This window comes from Entelurus aequoreus, linkage group LG01 (assembly GCF_033978785.1).
Source record: "Entelurus aequoreus isolate RoL-2023_Sb linkage group LG01, RoL_Eaeq_v1.1, whole genome shotgun sequence".
In the NCBI taxonomy this organism is placed as follows: Eukaryota; Metazoa; Chordata; class Actinopteri; order Syngnathiformes; family Syngnathidae; genus Entelurus; species Entelurus aequoreus.
The window spans coordinates 71,974,975-71,997,859 of NC_084731.1; the positions used below are offsets into that span (position 1 = coordinate 71,974,975).

The window sequence follows — 22,885 nt, forward strand, 5'->3', positions numbered from 1 at the left end:
TGTTTGAACAGTGAATGTATATGTACAGTATGTGTATATGTGTGTTTGTACAGTGAATGTATATGTACAGTATATGTATGTGTGTGTTTGTACAGTGAATGTATATGTACAGTATATGTATGTGTGTGTTTGTACAGTGAATGTATATGTGTAGTATGTGTATGTGTGTGTTTGTACAGTGAGTGTATATGTACAGTATGTGTATATGTATGTTTTTACAGTGAATGTATATGTACAGTATGTGTATACAGTATGTTTGTATAATGAATGTGCGTGTGGATGTACGAACTTTGAGTGTGTAAATATGTACTGTATTTATTTGTATATGTATGTGGGAGCGTAGGTACCTATGTATGTCTGTATGTATGTGTGTGAGTATATGTGAATTTGCATGTACAATACATTTGACTCCCAGTGTGTGCGGGAGCCAGAGTACGGCCCCAGCCTCCCAGAGAACCCATCCCACAAACAGTAGGTGTGGTGCCCAGGGAACCAGGGGCCACCGCCCCCACGCAGCCAAGACGGACAGCGACAGGAACCCCAGAGCCTGGCCCACCGTGCCGCCCACAAGGGCCAGCAGCAGGCCGCAGACAGACGCACCCGGCAGAGGACAAGGCACGAGAAAAACAGGGGGAAGCCAGACCCCAAGCCAGCGAGAGACCACACCCCACACGGACAGAAAGGCGGGACGCCCCGCCCGAGGGGCCCGGAGACCCCCCGCAACCGGACGGGAAGACCGCCCCCGCCCCACCGGCAACAGGGCCCCCACGAGCCCCCCCCCCACCCCCGGAGAGCGCGACGAGGCCAGCCCACGGCCACCCCACCCAAGCCGGCCGCCACAGGACCACCCAGCACGGGGCCACAGGAACCACCCACCCCACCCGCAGGGACCCCAAAGATGGAGATGGAACAACCAGCAACCGCCCCGCCGAGTCCCTCCCCCGAGGTAGGGGAATAAATAAATAAAATAAATAAATACATAATAATAATAATAATAATATTAATAAAATATATTTTTAAAAAAAAGGGGAAAAAAATAAATAAATAAATAATTAAATCTATTTATAAAAAAAATAAAAAAATAAATAAATAAAAAAAGAATTAAAAGAAGATCACAGACATGCTGACACACAAGGTCGCTACCCCAACAACTGGCCGACTCGCAGCACCTCGGAATACCCTGCAGCACCAAGCCACCACAGTAGACGCAGGGACCAGACCCAGCAGGCCCCAACCAAGACGGCCACCCGGAAGGGATGGACGGCGGGACCCAGGAGCTCCAGACACGCAGTCCGGATGCAGTAGCCTGAGGCGCCGACCCCCACCCGACAGGCAGGCCCAGAACGTACCCCCAGAAATATACATACATATATATATACATACACATAAACATACACATGTACACATACACACACATACACATGCATACATATACACATATATATACATACATACATACATACATACATACACACACACACATACACATACATATACACAGTTTGTCAGCCCCGACAACCACCACGCGCGCGCGCTGCCACCAGTCACAACATCAGCCACCCCCCTGCACCAGACCCAGCAGCCACGGGCGCCCACACCACAAACAAACGGCAGCAGAAACAGCAGCCACAACACCCACAGACAGCCAGCACCACCCAATCAAATCAAAGCGATCAAAAAATAAACCGCGACCGGCAACCACACGCCAACAGGATCACAGATACCAGCCAGCGCCAGCCCGCCAGCAAGCCCAAACGCCAACACGCAAACAAGAGACACCAACACCCCCCCCCGCCAAACAAAGCCAGCCCCCGCCCGCCCCAACCCAACCCCGCAGAGCCCATACCAGCAACCAAACGCAGAAAAACTGCACAGCCCCATGCCCAATGAAAACACCGCATCCCGGCCATCCACACAGCAACGCACCCATACGAGTTCCGGCCAGGGGATGGTGCCCCCCAACTGGGGAAGAAGTCAATGCACCCCGTCCGCACGCCAGCCCCCAAACCAGCCGTCAAGCCAACGCCAGCCAGCCCCCACAACCCCACAAGCGCACAGATACCAGCCACAGTCCCCCAACCACTCCAACCCAACACAGCGACGCCAACCGCCGGCAGTACCACAGCAACCATCACCACCACCGCCCGTCCGCAGTACAAACACCCGCGGCTGACATAGTATTAATGACAACTCACAAAGTGTTATTTTAACCCAGTCTGGTGAGTTAAATAAGTACTCTGACATAGTGTTAATGACAACTCACAAAGTGTTAATTTAACCCAGTCTGGTGAGTTAAAGAAGGAACTCTGACATAGTGTTAAAGACAACTCACAAAGTGTTCATTTAACCCAGTCTGTTGAGTTAAATAAGGAACTCTGACATAGTGTTAAAGACAACTCAGAAAGTGTTAATTTAACCCAGTCTGGCGAGTTAAAGATGGAACTCTGATATATTGTTAATGACAACTCACAAAGTGTTAATTTAACCCAGTCTGGTGAGTTAAAGAAGTACTCTGACATAGTGTTAAAGACAACTCACAAAGTGTTAATTTAACCCAGTCTGTTGAGTTAAAGAAGGAACTCTGACATAGTGTTAAATACAACTCACAAAGTGTTAATTTAACCCAAGTTGGTGAGTTAAAGAAGGAACTCTGACATAGTGTTAATGACAACTCACAAAGTGTTAATTTAACCCAGTCTGGTGAGTTAAAGAAGTACTCTGACATAGTGTTAAAGACAACTCACAAAGTGTTAATTTAACCCAGTCTGTTGAGTTAAAGAAGGAACTCTGACATAGTGTTAAATACAACTCACAAAGTGTTAATTTAACCCAAGTTGGTGAGTTAAAGAAGGAACTCTGACATAGTGTTAATGACAACTCACAAAGTGTTAATTTAACCCAAGTTGGTGAGTTAATGTACTCTGACATAGTATTAATGACAACTCACAAAGTGGTAATTTAACCCAGTCTGGTGAGTTAAAGAAGGAACTCTGACATAGTGTTAATGACAACTCACAAAGTGTTAATTTAACCCAAGTTGGTGAGTTAAAGAAGGAACTCTGACATAGTGTTAAATAATTAACTATTTTGAAAATGTTAATTTAACTCTGAAAAGTGTGGCGCTATTTAAACGCTTAAAAAGTGTTAAAATCAACTATGTGGGAGTTGATTCAACATTACAATTTTTGCTTTGTATGAACAACATTACATGGTGCTTTCTTGGAAGTTCTTGTTTGGCTGTGGTCAAAGTAAAACAACTTTTTGATTGTGCAGATCATTGTCCGTGATGGGATGTGTCATCAGGAGCGTGGCAGCCCAAGATAACACGGTGTACCTCTGAGCAGTAGAGATGTCCTCTGCATCTCCATTTGCCAACCTTTCGGCTATTGTGTGTGTCCACAGTTCTCCTCCCACTCGCTGTGCTGGTCTGATGGAACATGCTCTGGTCTACATAGCAGGATCTGGAGTCTGGCAGGTACTACAGGAAGTCACTAAGTGCCAGTGAGAGCGATACAGACCTCTCAGGCCATGGCACAGGTGTCATTCAACTAGTTGTAAGTCCATGTGTCATCCCAAAAGTTATACGTTATATGAAGTTTGAAAAGTTACTTAGTGCTGCTTTAAACAAGATGTTAAAATAGGAATTTTAATGACCACAAGAGGGCACAACATCAAGTAACAACTGCACACCTGCATTTTTAATAGCAAGTCAACATTTATCATATATACATACATATGTATATATAAATACATACATGTGCATATGTATACACATATTTTGTGTGTATATATATATATATATATATATATATATATATATATATATATATATATATATATATATATATATATATATATATATATGTATATATATGTATATATATGTATATATATATATATGTATATATATATATATATATATATATATATATATATATATATATATATATATATATATATATATATATATATATATATATATATATATATATATATATATATATATATATATATATATATATATGTATGTATGTATGTATATATATTCATACATGTGTTTGTATAAATGTACATATGTGTGTATCAATGTTCCCTCTAATTTTTCATGTGTGTGAGCAAACGCAAAAACTCCCTGAGCATTCAGTGGAGCCCATGTGAGCAACATCAGACGTGCACACTGTGGCTACACCAGAAGCACACCTGTCCCAAACCTGACTAAATAACAAGTTAAATCTCCATCCATCCCTCCATTTTCTACCGCTTGTCCCTTTCGGGGTGACGGGGGGTGCTGTAGCCTATCTCAGCTGCATTCGGGCGGAAGGCGGGGTACACCCTGGACAAGTCCCCACCTCATCGCAGGGCCAACACAGATAGACAGACAACATTCTCTTATTATTATAATCAAATGACAGCAGTCATTTCCATGAGATGATTTTTCTAATATAAGTGTTTTGGCCCACTTACCATGACAATAACAAAAAATATTGTTTTTCATGAACTGTGTACTTGTATTGTTTGTCTGTGTAGAGGTCCTGCTTTGGAAATAATTTGTACCCCTTTCAGACATTGCATTTAGTTCCCATTAAAACATTCACATGTTGCACAATGAGATGTAAGCAGGGGATCATGTGTACATTCCTGCAACTTGCTGTTTGTAAAAAATATATTTTTTATTAATATTTATTTAATATACTAACAGCATTTCATGATTAATATTTATAAATTAAGATTCCTAATAAATGACACTAGAATAAGCACATATTTGATTGGTAAATCATAGTGTAACAACCTGGAATTACACTTTATGTGTGGTGTTGGAGTTGTCAGACTTTTTGTGTGGCTGTAAACGCATCACTGGCTAAGTGCCATATGTGCATGTGTTGGCGCAAGTGAGAAAGAGCGAGCGGCTGCTGTTGATATAACAAAGTTGCTTTTGGTCTGGTTTGTACTGCAGAAAATGACCAGTTTTGCTAGGTATCATTTTTTTTTACTAATGTTTTGGTGATGTGTTTATGGCCGACAATAAAGAGTTTTGCCACAGTAAAGTGATGGATGGAATTCATGTCCTCAAAGCGTCTCGACAGACGTTACAATATTTGAACAATGATGACGAAAACTGTTTTCTCTGTCGTGTCCATGTCGTGTCGAAAATTTTTATTTTTTTATTTGATTTTGTGCGTGGCATAGATTTGCCGTGCGCAGAGGACGCTTGAGCAGTGCGCAATTGCACAGGCGCGCACCTTAGAGGGAACATTGGTGTGTATATATATGTATATATATTGTATATATATATATATATATATATATATATATATATATATATATATATATATATATATATATATATATATATATATATATATATATATATGTATATATGTATATATATATATATATATATATATATATATATATATATATATATATATATATACAGTATATATATATATATACAGTATATATATATATATATATATATATATATATATATATATATATATATACAGTATGTATATATATATATATATATATATATATATATATATATATATATATATATATATATATATATATATATATATATATATATATATATATATATATATATATATATATATATATATATATATATATATATATTTATACAGTATATATACATATATATACACACCAATGTTCCCTCTAAGGTGCGCGCCTGTGCAATTGCGCACTGCTCAAGCGTCCTCTGCGCACGGCAAATCTATGCCACGCACAAAATTAAAAAAAAAAAATAAATAAATATATATATATATATATATATATATATATATATATATATATATATATATATATATATATATATATATATATATATATATATATATATATATATAAATACAAATTTGTGTATATGTTTGATTGTGTATATACATATGATAAACATACATATATACATACATTATACATATATGTACCTATAGATATACATATACACGTATATGCACATATACTGTATATACACATTTACACCTATATATGTGTATGTGCGTATATATATATATATATATATATATATATATATATATATATATATATATATATATATATATATATATATATATATATATATATATATATATATATATATATACACATATAAAGACAACTCACAAAGTGTTATATATACATACATACAAATATGTGTATATGTTTATACAATTAACATGTCTAAAAAGCATACAATTAACATAAAAATGTCTAAAAAGTGTACAGTTAACATAAAAACGTCTAAATAGCGTACAGTTACAATAAAACATCTAAAAAGCGTACAATTAACATAAAAATTTGTAAAAAACATACAATTAACATAAACATTTCTAAAAAGCTTACAATTAACATAAAAACGTCTAAAAAGCGTACAGTTAACATAAAAATGTCTAAAAAGCGTACGGTTAACATAAAAACTTAAAAAGCGTACAATTAACATAAAAATGTCTAAAAAGCGTACAATTGACATAAACATTTCTAAAAAGCTTACAATTAACATAAAAACGTCTAAAAAGTGTACAGTTAACATAAAAATGTCTGAAAAGCGTACAGTTAACATAAAAATGTCTAAAAAGCTTGCAATTAACATAAAAATGTCTAAAAAGCGTAAAATTAACATAAAAATGTCAAAAAAGTGTACAATTAACATAAAAACGTCTAAAAAGCGTACAATTAACACAAAAATGTCTAAAAAGCGTACAATTAACTTAAACATTTCTAAAAAGCGTACAATTAACAAAAAAACGTCTAAAGAGCATACAGTTAACATAAAAATGTTTAAAAAGCGTACAATTAACATAAAAATGTCTAAAAAGCATACAATTAACATAAAAACGTCTAAAAAGCGTACAGTTAACATAAAAATGTCTAAAAAGCGTACAATTAACATCAAAATGTCTAAAAAGCGTACAATTAACCTAAAAACGTCTAAAAAGCGTACAATTTACATAAAAACGTCTAAAAAGCGTACACTTAACATAAAAATGTCTAAAAAGCGTACAATTAACATAAAAATGTCTAAAAAGCAAACAATTAACATAAAAATGTCTAAAAAGCGTACAGTTAACATAAAAATGTCTAAAAAGCGTACAATTAACATAAAAATGTCTGAAAAGCGTACAATTAACCTAAAAACGTCTAAAAAGCGTACAATTAACATAAAGGCAAGGCAACTTTATTTGTATAGCACTTTTCATACACAAGGCAGACTCAAAGTGCTTCGCGGACAACAAAGTGAAATTAAAGAAAATAAAAGCAAAATTAAAATGCAGACAATAAAAATAAAAACAGTGCGGACGTTAAAAGTTAAAAGATTAAAAGATTTAGCTGAAAGCTAAGGTGAACATAAAAGTTTTCAGTCTAGTTTTAAAAGTAGTCAGAGTTGGGGAAAGTCTGACATCTTCAGGAAGTTTATTCCAGCTATTTGTTGCATAGTGACTGAATGATGATCTCCCTTGATTTGAGTTTACTCTGGGAACCGCTAACAGATTGGTCTCAGAAGATCTTAGTGATCTAGAGGGCTTATATAGTGGGAGCATATCAGTGATATACTTCGGCCCTAGACCATGTAGTGATTTATATGTGAGCAGGAGGATTTTGAAATCAATTATCTGATGTACAGGGAGCCAAAGCAAGGATTTAAGAATTGGTGTAATTTGCTCACATTTTTTGGTCTTTGTTAGAACTCTAGCAGCAGCGTTCTGAACAAGCTGTAGCTGCCTGACAGTTTTTTTTGGGAAGACCTGCAAGGAGACCATTACAATAGTCTAGCCTACTGGTAATAAAGGCATGTACAAGTTTTTCTAAGTATTGAGCTGACATGAGCCCTCTAAGTCTTGTTACATTTTTGAGGTGATAGTTGGCCGATTTATGTTACTGATTTGATGTGACTGTCGAAATATAAATCAGAATCTAAAATAACCCCAAGATTTCTGGCTTTATTTGAGGTTTTCAGGGACAGTGATTGAAGGTGTTGGATGACTTTAAACCTTTCTTTTTAGCACCAAAAACAATTATCTCAGTTTTAGGAAATTTTGGCACATCCAGTGTTTGACTTGCTCAATGCACTGGCACAGAAGATCTATGGGGCGATAGTCATTTGGTGATAGCGCTACATAGATTTGGGTGTCATCGGCATAGCAATGATGGTCAATGTTATTATTTTGCATGATTTGTCCTAGTGGGAGCATATAGATGTTAAATAAAGTCGGCCCCAAGATTGAACCTTGGGGGACTCCACACGTTACGTTGGTTGGTTCTGATACAAAGTCACCAATGGAAACAAAATAGTTCCTATCTTGTAGATATGACTTGAACCAGCTTAAAATTGTGCCTGAGATCCCCACCCAGTTTTCCAACCTGTCAAAAAGTATTGAGTGGTCGACAGTGTCAAATGCAGCACTGAGTAAAAGGTCCAATAGCATTAATACTGAAGTTTTGCCAGAGTCTGTGTTTATACGGATGTCATTTATAACTTTAAGAAGGGCCGTCTCTGTGCTATGAAGAGGTCGAAATCCTGACTGGAAGTTGTTGTGGCAGCCAGTAGAAGCCAAGAAGTGATTTAGTTGTTGGAGGACAACTTTCTCAATTATTTTACTTATGAATGGTAGATTTGAAATTGGTCTGTAGTTGTTGATAACAGAGGCATCTAGGCTCTGCTTTTTTAGAAGAGGTTTAATGACTGCAGTTTTGAAAGCCTTCGGGAAATTGCCCGATTGAATAGAATTATTAACTATTTGCAATACGTCTGTTGATAGGCAGTCAAAAACATTCTTAAAGAAGTTGGTAGGTAAAACATCAAGGCAGCAGGTGGATGACTTTAGAGCTGTCACCGTTTCCACTAGAGTTTTAGAGTCTATAACAGACCTGGACATTCTGCGGCCCGCGGGCCGCATCCGACCCTTTGTGCGTCCCTGTCCGGCTCGCGTGAGGCCAATTATAAATTACAAAATACATTTTAAAAAGTATCTATGTCGAGTGTGCAATACAACGGTGCTGCTTTTGTTTTGAAAATCGTTATTTGTATTACTTCCGTGTGGACGTATGCGTGTGCGTGATTGTGAGTGAATGTGAACAGCTGCAATCATTAATTACAAAATAAAGTTGAAAAAACATCTATGTCGTGCGCGCAATACAACTGTGCTGCTTTTATTTTGAAAAGTATTATTTATGGGCGTGTGTCCGTGTGTAACCTGTGAGTGAAGGTGCACATGCAGCGACAAGTGATGCACGGTTTACACCCGAGACGCTAAAAAGAGAAAAGTTGATGAAGAATGGCGTGTTTCCAACAAGACATGGACTGCCATGCAACGTTCCCTCTAAGGTGCGTGCCTGCGCAATTGCGCACTGCTCAAGCGTCTGCTGCGCGCAGCAAATATATGCCGCGCACCAAATCAAATCCCATCTGAATTCTAAACAAAATAAACATATTTATTCTATGTAATTTTGCCATGCAACTTTGAGTGACAGTGACAACAAGCGGCCCTAACGGTGTTCGTCAACACCGTTCAATTGAACACCGTTCAATTATTGTAACATCTATCGAGATGCTTCGAGGCCAGGAATGATATCGATCACTTTATTGAGCAAAACTGTTTATATTCGGCCATAACCACACCAAAAACATAAGTAAAACACTTCTATCTCGAAAAACTAGTCATTTTCTGCCGTACAAACCAGGCCAAAACCAACTGTCATCTGTCACCAACACGCATAGCACTAAACCGACTAAAAGTCGGACAACTCAAACATCACACAAAGTTACACTATGACTCCTCAGTCATACGTGTGCTTATTTTACTGTCATTTATTATTAATGTTAATTTATTTATATTAGTCATGGAATGCTGTTACACACACTATGTTGAAGTATTACTATTATTATTAATTATTATTATTATTATTATCCATCCATCCATCCATCCAACTTCTTCCGCTTATCCGAGGTCGGGTCGCGGGGGCAGCAGCCTAAGCAGGGAAGCCCAGATTTTCCTCTCCCCAGCCACTTCGTCCAGCTCCTCCCGGGGGATCCCGAGGCGTTCCCAGGCCAGCCGGGAGACATAGTCTTCCCAACGTGTCCTGGGTCTTCCCCGTGGCCTCCTACCGGTTGGACGTGCCCTAAACACCTCCCTAGGGAGGCGTTCGGGTGGCATCCTGACCAGATGCCCGAACCACCTCATCTGGCTCCTCTCGATGTGGAGGAGCAGTGGCTTTACTTTGAGCTCCCCCCGGATGGCAGAGCTTCTCACCCTATCTCTAAGGGAGAGCCCCGCCACCCGCCACTTAATGGTCCTCATAACAGGTTTAGCCAGTTTCAGTCTCTGTCTGTATGAAGGGATTAAGTGCACCATCACGTGATCTGATAGTCCAAGAGCAGCGCGCGGGACTGCATGAAAGCCTTGCTCAGTGTAGTGTAGCAGTGATCCAGCGTGTTCTCCTCTCTGGTCGGGCATTTAATAAAGTGTCTATACTTTGGTAATTCCTGGCTCAAATTTCCCTTGTTAAAGTCACCAAGCACGATAACAAGAGAGTCAGGAAAAGACCGTTCCACATGTAAGATCTGTCCTGCGAGCGCGCGCTGAGCGTCACGCACGTCCGCGCCGGGCGGGATGTAAACAGCCACGAGAATGAATGAAACAATCTCACGCGGTGAGTAAAAGGGCTTACAGTGGATGAATAAATATTCCAGAGAGGAAGAACAGTGTCTAAAAATGACAGTCACGTCTGTGCACCAGCTATTGTTGATAAAGAAGCATAGTCCCCCGCCTCTTTTTTTGCCAGAGAGCGCCGCGTCTCGGTCCGCGCGGAGGAGATGAAAGCCCTCCAGTTGAAGCGCGCTGTCCGGGACACTTGCGCTCAGCCAAGTCTCCGTGAAACACAACACACATGATGAGGAGAAGTCCTTGTTCCTTCTCATCAGCAACGCTAGTGGGGTGGTGATCCAACTTTTTTACTTGAGATATTGATGGCGCGTCTGATGCCTTCAATTTTATCAGTATAAAAGAATGCAAACTCATTGCATTTCTGCGTGGAATGGAGTTTGGCTGGTATTTGTGTTGGGGGGTTGGTCAGTCTGTCAACGGTTGCGAATAGGGTTTTGGCCTTATTAGTGTTGCTGTTTATGATATTGGAGAAAAATGTTTCTCTAGCACTTTTTAAGACTAAATTGTAGGCCTGGAGGCTCTCTTTATAGATGTCATGGTGAATATGAAGTTTTGTATTCCGCCAGATTCGTTCAGCTTTCCTGCACTTTCTTCTCTGGGCTGTTACAACAGCAGATTTTCTCCAGGGTGCCTTTTGCTTACCAGAAATCGTTTTAACTGTAACAGGTGCAATGATATCTATGATATTCACAATTTTGGAATTAAAGTTGCTTACAAGATCATCAGCATGACATGGGTTTAGAGGTGGTAGTGAGGAAATGGCGTTTTTAAAGAGGACATTAGCATGTTCATTTATGTACTGCTTTTTGACATTCTTTGATTCTGTTTGTGTCCGGAATTACAGAAATACTACAGAAAACACAGAAATGATCAGACAATGAAGGATCAATCACAAGAACATCAGAAACATTGAGACCTTTTGTGATAATCAGGTCCAGAGTGTGTCCCTTAGAATGAGTAGCCTCTTTCACATGTTGAGACAGTTCAAATGTGTCTAAAATAGTAAAAAGTTATTTTGCGCCCTTGTCATTCAAATCGTCAATATGAAAATTAAAATCACCAGTTATAACCAGGCAGTCAAAGTCAGTGGAGATGCTAGACAATAATTCAGTAAAATCATCGAAAAAATGTGCAGAATATTTAGGTGGCCTGTAGATAATTAACAAGATAATTTTGGGAGAGCATTTCAACACAGCACACAGGTATTCAAATGATATAAAATCACCAAGTGACATCTGTTTCCCCTGAAACATGTTTTTAAATATAGCAGCAACCCCTCCACCTCTTTTCCCCGATCTACATATATCAATGAAGTTATAGTTGGGGGGTGCTGTCTCGATCAGAATGCTTGCATAAAAACGTCTAAAAAGCGTGCACTTAACATAAAAATGTCTAAAAAGCGTACAATTAACCTAAAAATGTCTAAAAAGCGTACAATTAACATAAAAATGTCTAAAAAGCTTACAATTAACATAAAAACGTCTAAAAAGCGTACAATTAACATGAAAAAGTGTAAAAGAAAAAAAAAAAGAGTCTAGAATGAACATAGAGACACTTGAAAGGCACTGACCTGGTCAAGTGATATAACTTCACCAGAGGAAGGAACGTTTAAGGAAGAAAGTCAACGATGACGAGTTCCGCCCAAAGAAGGAACAGAAGAGATAGATGAGAGGAAGACTAGCCAAAAGCCGCTAACACTAGATGCTGGCATAGCTCAGAGCGAAATGCTAATGCTAGCGGAGCTCCATAAGAAAGATGTCAGACAGGTGTGCAAATAAAGAAAAGAACGGAAGGAGAGGCTGGTGAGGAACTCCGAGTCCTACGAGAAGAAAGAACGCTAGCTGACCTCCTGAGAAAAGACGCCATGCTAACGGCTAAACAGAATGAAAATGAGGTGAGTAGAAGAAGTGGAAGGAAGGACAATTTTGTGCCAGCTTAGCGCAGCGACTGAAGAGACGCAAAACACTTTTTCAGCTGTTGACTTTATTTTAAGATGTGTAGCGAAGCCTGCAAGTCTTAACGGTGGACGTTCCTTGTCAAATCGTCTGCAACAAAGTGATTGTGCTGCTTAATGGCCTGGCAGACATGAATATTAGATCCACTTCCCTGCGGAGAAATGTGATGAGCACGCAGTCCCACCTTTGCTCACACAAAGCCCAGAAAAGTGCCAGGGCACAGCCGTGGGGTTACGGGCGTGGAATTTACGATTGTTAGCGAGATGATGACAGCCCGGCGTCCCCGGGGGGAGATTGAGCCTGCTGCTCGGTCACAGCCATTAGGAGGCTGCGGGGCGAGGGGAGGGGGAGGTGAAGAGGAGCGTCCTCACGCCTGACACGCTCACTTCTTCTCTGGCAGCCGCCAGCAAGCATCAGGAGCCATGGCGGGGGACATGGTGGTCGGGATTCTCTTCAATTTATGGCTGCCGCTCAGCCTGCTGGCTGGTGAGTCTATTCTCCGCTACTTCCATGCTGTAACCGTGTAGCCAGCACCAAGAGTTAGCAGACTTAAAAGGGTCTAATCCACGTAGACATCTGGAGAGAAAAGTGCAACATTGATATCAAAAGCTAAAACAAAAGTAGCTGAGCAACCTCAAACAAAAAAGTATACAATTGACATTACAAATCTGAAAAAAACCCATCAACAGTTAACATGAAAAAGTCCAAAAAATGTGAACAGTTAACATTAAAAAGTCTAAAAAAAAAAACCTGAACAGTTAACATTAAAAAGTCTAAAAAAAAACATGAACGGTTAACATAAAAAAGTCTAAAAAAAACGTGAACAGTTAACATGAAAAAGTCCAAAAAATGTGAACAGTTAACATGAAAAAGTAAAAAGAAAAATGTGAACAGTTAACATCAAAAAGTAAAAAAAAAAACGTGAACAGTTAACATGAAAAAGCCTAAAAAAAAGTGTAAAATTGACATAAAAAGGTTTAAAAAGTGTACAATTAACATAAAAAAGTCTGAAAAAACGTACAATTGACGTAAGCTATCTAAAAATTGTGTACAGTTAACATACAAAAGTCTGAAAAGCGTACATATAACATAAAAAATTCTGAAAAAAAAGTGTACCATTGACATAAGAAATCTAAAAAAATGTGTACAATTGACATTAAAAAAGTCTGAAAAAAGTGTATGATTAACACAAGAAATCTGTTAAAAAAACATGAACAGTTAACATGATAGTCTAAAAAGCGTACAATTAACAAAAGTCTACAATTAACATACAAGTCAGAAAAAGCGTACAATTAACATAAGCTATGTAAAAATTGTGTACAGTTAATATAAAAACGTCTAAAAAGCGTATAATAACAAAAAGTCTGAAAAAAAGTGTACAGGTGACATAGAACAGTCTTAAAAAGCATGCAATTAACATAAAAAAGTCTAAAAAGTGTACATACAAGTGTATATAAAAAGGGCACGTCTAGTCTTAGACTTAGATTGGTCACATCTAGTCTTAGACTTAGATTGTTATATCTAGTCTTAGACTTAGATTGGTCACATCTAGTCTTAGACTTAGATTGTTACATCTAGTCTTAGACTTAGATTGGTCACATCTAGTCTTAGACTTAGATTGGTCACATCTAGTCTTAGACTTAGATTGTTACATCGAGTCTTAGACTTAGATTGTTACATCGAGTCTTAGACTTAGATTGTTACATCTAGTCTTAGACTTAGATTGGTCACATCTAGTCTTAGACTTAGATTGGTCACGTCTAGTCTTAGACTTAGATTGGTTACATCGAGTCTTAGACTTAGATTGTTACATCGAGTCTTAGACTTAGATTGTTACATTGAGTCTTAGACTTAGATTGTTACATCGAGTCTTAGACTTAGATTGGTCACACCTAGTCTTAGACTTAGATTGGTCACATCGAGTCGTAGACTTAGATTGGTCACATCGAGTCGTAGACTTAGATTGTTACATCTAGTCTTAGACTTAGATTGTTACATCTAGTCTTAGACTAAGATTGGTCACATCTAGTCTTAGAATTAGATTGGTCACATCTCGTCTTAGACATAGATTGATCAGATCTAGTCTTAAGCTTAGATTGGTCACATCTAGTTTTAGGCTTAGATTGGTCACATCTAGTCTTAGGCTTAGATTGGTCACATCTAGTTTTAGGCTTAGATTGGTCACATCTAGTGTTAGGCTTAGATTGGTCTTCTGTTATTATTTGTATTAGTTTCTGTGTGTTATCTCTTAAACACACTCTTGTGTTGTCTGCAAATAAAACTGACTTTAATTCTTTGTAACTTTACTAATGTAGTTTATATAAAGGTTGAGCAATTGTGGTCTTAGTATTGACCCTTGGGGTACACCACAAGATGAATGTAGATGTATTACTTCCTGTTGGCTAAGTAGCTGGTTGCCCAGTTTAAGATCAACCCTCTGATGCCATACCCTTCTTGTTTGTTTATTAAGATATTATAATTAATTGCTTTTATTGCATCCATAAATACTGCTGCTGCACATTGTTAAACATCTATTGTGTTGGTGATTGTGTGAATGTCCAACATTCGCACATATAATATTCTACACCAAAAATAATCTCTTTATTATTATTATTATATGTGTGAATGTCCAACATTCGCACATATACTATTCTACACCAAAAATCACCCATTTATTATTATTATTATTATATGTGTGAATGTAAAACATTCACACATTTAATATTCTACATAAAAATCATCTATGTATTATTAATTATTCTTATTCTTATTCTTATTCTTATTATTATATGTGTGAATGTCCAAGCATATGTGTGAATGTCCAAGCATTCACACATATACTATTCTACACCAAAAATCATGTATTATTATTATTATTATTATTATTATTATTATTATTATTATTATTATGTGTGAATGTCCAAGCATTCACACATATACTGTTCTACACCAAAAATCATCTATTTATTATTATTATTAGTATATGTGTGAAAGTCCTATCATTCACACATATACTATTCTACACCAAAAATCATCTATTTATTATTATTATTATTATTATTATTATTATATGTGTGAATGTCAAACATTCACATATTTAATATTCTACATAAAAAATAATCTATTTATTATTATTATTATTATTATTATATGTGTGAATGTCCAAGCATTCACACATATACTATTCTACACCAAAAATCATCTATTTATTATTATTTTTATCATTATTATTATTATGTGTGAATGTCCAAGCATTCACACATATACTATTCTACACCAAAAATCCTCTATTTATTATTATTATTAGTAGTAGTAGTATATGTGTGAAAGTCCTATCATTCACACATATACTATTCTACACCAAAAATCCTCTATTTATTATTATTATTATTATTAGTAGTATATGTGTGAAAGTCCTATCATTCACACATATACTATTCTACACCAAAAATCATCTAGTTATTATTATTATTATTGTGTGAATGTCCAATCATTCACACAAATAAGATTCTACACCAAAACAGCATCTATTTATTATTATTATTAATATTAATATTATTATTATTATGTGTGACTGTCCTAACAGTCACACATATAATATTCTCCCCAAAAAATCATCTATTTATTATTATTATTATTGTTATTATTATTATTATTATTATTATTATTATTATTATTATTATTATTATTATTATTATTATATGGGTGAATGTCCAATCATTCACAAATATAATATTCTACCCCAAAAATAATCTATTTATTGTTATTATTATTATTATTATTATTATTATTATTATAATATGTGTGAATGTCCAAACATTCACACATATAAGATTCTACAATAAACTAACTATTATTATTGATATTATTATTGCGCCACAAAACGTTGGTGCGCTCCACAGTCCACAGTTTTCATCCGATCGGAATCGTTCAAGTATCAAAACGTTCGACTCAACTGGGAATCGTGAGCACCTCCCCCAAATTGTTTTAATGATATCCTGGATTACGGGTTTTTTCTAAATTCCAGGAATTCTGAAACACCCATTCTAAATTTACACGGTTACTACGTCAACATTTCTTGATCGATTCCAAAACCCCAACAACAACCCACTCATATCATCTAGGACAATTGTGCTACTATCAATATTTTCAAAAAATCCTGGTTATCCCGAAATTCCCAAATTTTCAGGAAATTCCCATTCAAATGAATTGACGTATTCATAGCTCTACAATGCCCTAAATTCTCAACATTTTGCACCATTTTTTAAACCCGATTCTGACATTTCATCCATCCACACACACTCCTCTTCACATGTGTCCAACTCAAAACATGTTTTTTCTTTTCACGGAATTCCCCGTTTTCGCTGCATTTTCTCCCCTTTGCCAAATGAATGGTCATTATACAACCTCTCCATATCCCACATTTCTCATCCAAGTTGAACCGTTCCACCATCTTGGACAATCAAACTACCATTTTCCGAGTTAAAAAAAACAAAAACCCAGGACTTTTTTTCCCCCAAAGCCCCATTTTCACCTCTTCCTGGAAAGTTTTCCCAGTCCACATTTTTCAACCATTTTGACCATTCCACCTTAAAAACATTTCACTCAAATTAAATTTTTGTTCGTACAAATTCCCGGTTTTCCCAAAATACCAGGAATTCTGAAATACCCATTGTCAATTCAAACTGTTACTTGGTCAACATTTCTCGACAGATTCCAAAAGTTCCAACACCAACCCACCCATATCATCTAGTATTAGTATTTTCAAAAATTCCTGGTTTTCACGAAATTACCAAATTTCCAGGAAATTCCCATTCAAATGAATTGACGTATTCATAGTTCTACAATGCCCTAAATTCATCAGGTACTTCCTCTTCCTAGATTTACAAACAAGTTTAACTCTGTACAAATGTCAAAGGTACATCTGCAATCTTTACAAACAACAACTTTAACTCTGTACAAGTGTCAAAAGTACATCTGATAGCTTTACAAACAACTTTAACTCTGTACAAGTGTCAAAAGTACATCTGCAAGCTTTAAAACAACAACTTTAACTCTGTACAAGTGTCAAAAGTACATCTAATAGCTTTACAAACAACTTTAACTCTGTAAAAATGTCAAAGGTACATATGTTAGAAATACCCATTGTCAACTCAAACTGTTACTTGGTCAACATTTCTCGACTGTTTCCAAAAGTTCCAACACCAACCCATTCCTATCATCTAGTATGAAAGTTAAAGTACCACTGATAGCCACACACACACTAGGTGTGGTGAAATTACCCTCTGTATTTGACCCATCCCCTTGTTCCACCCTCTGGGAGGTGAGGGGAGCAGTGAGCAGCAGCGGTGGCCGCGCCAGGGAATAATTTTTGGTGATTTAACCCCCAATTCCAACCCTTGATGCTGAGTGCCAAGCAGGGAGGTAATGGGTCCCATTTTTATAGTCTTTGGTATGACTCGGCCGGGGTTTGAACTCACGACCTACCGATCTCAGGGCGGACACTCTAACCACAAGCCCACTGAGCAGGCTTAATAGTTTAAAAAATTCCTGGTTTTCACGAAATTCCCATTCAAATGAATAGACGTGTTCATAGTTATACAATGCCCTAAATTCTCCAAATGTTGTGCCATTTTTAAACCCGAGTCCGACCTTTCAACCATCCACACACACTAATTTTCACATATGTCCAATGCAAAATATGTTTTCCCTTTCCCCAAATTCCCGGTTTTCATGGAAATTCCCGGAATTTTCTCCCCATTGACAATTAATGGGCCTCTTTCGTCACAAACATGGAGTTGGGATTTTGATCTATATCTGGCTCAGTCCTCAACTTACATACGTACAAAGTGTGTGTAAATATTGTATTTGATGAATATTCACTGCACTCAGATGACTAGAATGTACGGTACTGTATGTATAATTGTTGACGTTCAAGAAGTACAAGTATTGATAAGTGGTGTTCAAATCAAGTTTTATTGTCACTGCAAGGTTCATTTGGGGAAAATTCCTGCAATGACGTCCAATATTTCCTTTCTAAGCCCACATGTTCTTTTTTCTCTGGTCCGCACAGCCTCATTGTTTCGCTACAACGGACTGTCGGTGGTCTACTTCCTGTTTCTGCTGGCTGTGCCGCTGCTGCCCAACCCCAGTCTGCTCACCATGAAAAGTAAGAGTGGGAGTCTTCACCAAGAAATCTTTGAAAAACGTGATAAACAATCGCTAGTGTTAGCAACAATAGCATAGCTGTGTGAGCTACATGCCAACGTCCATTTCAGCATCAACATCATGCTGGCAGTGTGAGCTACATGCTAATGTTCATTTTAGCAGTGACGTCATGCTACTAGGGTGAGCTACATACTAACATTCATTTCAGCGGCAACATCAATTTTTACATTTTTTATTTTAATTAGGATATAAAAAGGCGTAGTATTTGTGTCCTGGCCAACAAGTAACCGCAGTAACAAAACATAAAAACTTACAAAGAAAATGCAGCAAAACAAATAAATACAATATAAGAACAATAACCAAGCATTGATTCAAACAATTGCAGATAAAATATGTTATTGTACACTTTCACTGCATATATATATATATCCATTAATTTTTTACCGCTTGTCCCGTTTGGGGTTGCGGGGGGTCTCAGCTGCATTCGGGCAGAGGGCGGGGAACACCCTGGACAATATAGATATGCCGCAAACAGAGCAGGTGAAGGCACTGACTGGGGGTGCAGGTGTGGCAATGGCTTCATGCCTTCTTTGACGCTTCCTGGCTCGTTGACCACCTCGGTCCTCCTCAAGCTTATGAACTCCTTGTTGGAGGAGCTGCCGCCAGGTGGAACGTTGGGCTGCAGTGTCCTCCAGCTGGGTCAGGTTCAGGCCGCATTCCTTCATGACAGTCTTCATTTGATCTTTTCAACGCTTTTTTGGGCCTCCTGCCAAGCGGTGACCAAGATGAAGCTGACCATAAAGCACCTTGCGTGGTAAGCGTTCTTCTGGCATCCTGATAATGTGGCCTAACCAGCGAAGTTGGTGCTGGGTGACTGTAGCCTCCACACTGGTGCAGTTGGTCTTGCAGAGTATTTCAGTGTGGGGGACTCTGTCCTTCAGGATATCCCCAAGATGCATTGTAAGCACCTGATGTGGAAGGCCTCCAGGATCCTGAGGTGGCGGCTGTACAGGGTCCAAGCTTCACAGCTGTAGAGGAGGGTCGTCGTGACCACAGCTAAATAGACCGCTACCTTGGTATGTAGCTTAAGGTCTTTGTTCTGGAAGACCCTTCCCCTGAGTCTGCCAAAAGATGCTGACGCCTGCTTGATTCGGTTTTGAACCTCCCTGTCGATACTGCAATTGTCAGAGAGAAAGCTGCCTAGGTATTTGAAAGAGTCCACTACTGCAAGTGGTTTATTGTCGATGGTGAAGGTTGGTGGATGAGGTGGAGGAGTGGATGCCCACTGGCATATTACCTCGGTTTTTGCCACGTTGACAGAGAGGCCCAGTTTGCCATAAGCACTTGCAGCGGCTGAGAGGGTAGCTTGCAGCGCTTCCGGTGTGTGGGCCACAACTGCGCAGTCATCTGCGTATTGGAGTTCGATGACTTGCACTGATGTGACTTTTGTGACTGCTTGGAGCCTCCGGATGTTAAACAGGTTCCTGTCAAGTCGGAAGTCGACGGTAACGCCACTGCCCTTCTTGATCCTCTCATGGAGCAGCAGTGTCATACACAGGAGGAAGATATTAAACAAGACTGGAGCAAGGACACATCCCTAGCGTACACCGGTGCACACCTTAAAGGGTTCTGATTCCTGACCGCCAATAGTCACACGTGACATCATCCCTTCATGGAATTGCCTTAGGATGTTGACAAACTTCTGTGGGCAGCCGAACTTCAGGAGGATATTCCAGAGAAGCTCCCTGTTGACGGTGTCAAAAGCCTTCGACAGATCAATGAAGGCAACGAAGAGGTCTTGGTGCTGCTCCCTACACTTCTCCTGAAGCTGCCGTGTTGTGAACACCATGTCCACAGTGCTCCTGTTCTTCCTAAAACCACATTGTGACTCCGGCAACAGGTCTTTCGTGATGTTGTTCACCAGCCTGTGTAGCATGACTTTAGCCAGGACTTTACCAGCAACAGCCAGAAGTGAAATGCCACGACTGTTGCCACAGAGGGACTTGTCCCCCTTGCCTTTGTAGATGGTGATAATATTGGCATCTCTCCACTGCTGAGGGACAGTTTCATGCTTCCACACGTTGTTGATGACAAGGAAAAGGGCACGGATGGAAAGGTACACTCCTTGCTTGAAGATCTCTGCAGGGATGCTGTCAGGACCAGGGGTCTTGTTGTCTTTCAGAGATTTTATTGCACTCTTAACCTCTCCAAAGGTTGGTGGAAGGTCAAGGTCATGGATGGTTGGGTAGTCAGGTAGTTCCTCCAGAACTGAGGGGTCTGTTGGGGCGGGCTGATCTACCAGAGTTTCAAAATGTTCTGCCAATCTTTTGGTGATGAGCTTCTGGTCTTCTATGAGGGTTGTACCATCGTTAGAATTCAGCGGGGAGACAGCGCAGTTTCTTGGGCCGTAGATGGTTTTCACTGCATCGTAAAAGTTGTGCATATCATTTTTGTTGGCATGAGATTGTATTTCAGCTGCCTTTGATATCCACCACTCATTCTTCAGGGCACCCAATTTTGACTGCACCTCCCTTCTGGATGTTTGCCATTGCTGTCGGAGCACAGCTGAAGTGGGGTTGTTGAGTACAGCATTTTGTGCTGTGTGCATGTGTTTGAGCATGGTGGTTATTGTGGCTGTGTTGTCATCAAACCAGTCCTGATGCTTTCTGAGCTTATAGCCAATAGATTGGGATGCTGCCTCATAGAGCCTGGAGCTGATAGAGGTCCATTTGTCATCAATGGAGTCATCACTCTCCAGAATATGCTCAATGTCTTCCAGGTTTTCGGCCAGAGAGAGACGGAGATTGTCCCGAGCCAAAGGATCTGCTAGCCGGGTACGGTCAAGCCTCTTCTTCCCTGACTTTTGTAGACGGATAACAGGGCGTACTTGCACCCGGAACCTGGTTATAATGAGCCGGTAGTCGGTCCAACACTCAGCTCCTCTCATTGCACGAGTTAGTGATACGTCTTTTATGTCTGAGCGTTTCACAATGGTGTAATCAATCAGGTGCCAATGTTTGGAGCGTGGGTGCAGCCAGGATGTCTTGTGCTTTTTTTTTAGTTGGAAGATGGTAAATGGTAAATGAATGGTAAATGGGTTGTACTTGTATAGCGCTTTTCTACCTTTCTAAGGAACTCTAAGCGCTTTGACACTATTTCCACATTCACCCATTCACACACACACATTCACAAACTGATGGTGGGAGCTGCCATGCACGGCGCTAACCAGGCCCATCAGGAGCAAGGGTGAAGTGTCTTGCTCAAGGACACAACGAACGTGACCAGGATGGTAGAAGGTGGGGATTGAACCAGTAACCCTCAGATTGCTGGCACGGCCACTCTCCCAGTTTCGCCACGCCGTCCCCCAAATGGTGTTTGTGATGGTCAAGTCATGCTCAGCACAGAGGCTTAGCAGCCGTAGGCCGTTAGCATTGGCTTGTTCAATGCCATGCCTGCCAATAACACCACTCCAGACCTTGTTGTCCTTCCCCACTCACGCATTGAAATCGCCCAACAAGAAGATTTTGTCCTCCTTAGGTGTGCAACGGAGGGCCTCATCTAATGCCCGGTAGAAGCTGTCTTTGACATCTTCCTTTGATGGTAGCGTCGGTGCATAGGCACTAAGAAGGGTGGCATATCTTTTCTTAGCCAGAGGGATCCTGAGTGACATAAGCCTTTCACTTATGCCAACCGGTGTTTCTGGGAGTTTTGGTAGGAGGCTGTTTTTTATTGCAAGTCCCACACCGTGCTGATGCTCCCCTCCTGGAGGGTATCCTTTCCAGGGGAAAGTGTAACCTTGCCCTTCTTCCTTCAGGGATCCTTCATCCAGGAGTCTGGTTTCACTAAGATGCCAGTTTAAGAGGGATTATTTTCTTTGCTTTATTACGACCGCGGAGTGGAATTCCCGACAGGTGCGGTAGCCTGTCCAGGATGGTTTTGAGTGGGCAATGTTTGGGCCACCTTTTCTAGGCCCTTCCCCAGTTAGGGTGAGCAGTGCAATCCTAAATAGGGCTGCTCAGACGTACAGGAGTCTGCCGAGAGCAGCTGCCACTCAATTTCAGCTACTAGCGACCA

General features: G+C 39.2%; 1 protein-coding gene across 1 annotated transcript in view; it reads left to right on the plus strand.

Annotated features, from left to right (window-relative positions):
* The window catches only part of si:dkey-11f4.7 (piezo-type mechanosensitive ion channel component 2), a 237,469-nt gene that overhangs the window by 13,129 nt on the left and 201,455 nt on the right, over positions 1-22,885 (plus strand). The window contains exons 8-9 of the mRNA XM_062057601.1: positions 3,403-3,475; positions 18,717-18,812. Of these exons, the coding sequence (XP_061913585.1) occupies positions 3,403-3,475; positions 18,717-18,812 (169 nt within the window). The remainder of the gene's footprint in view (positions 1-3,402; positions 3,476-18,716; positions 18,813-22,885) is intronic.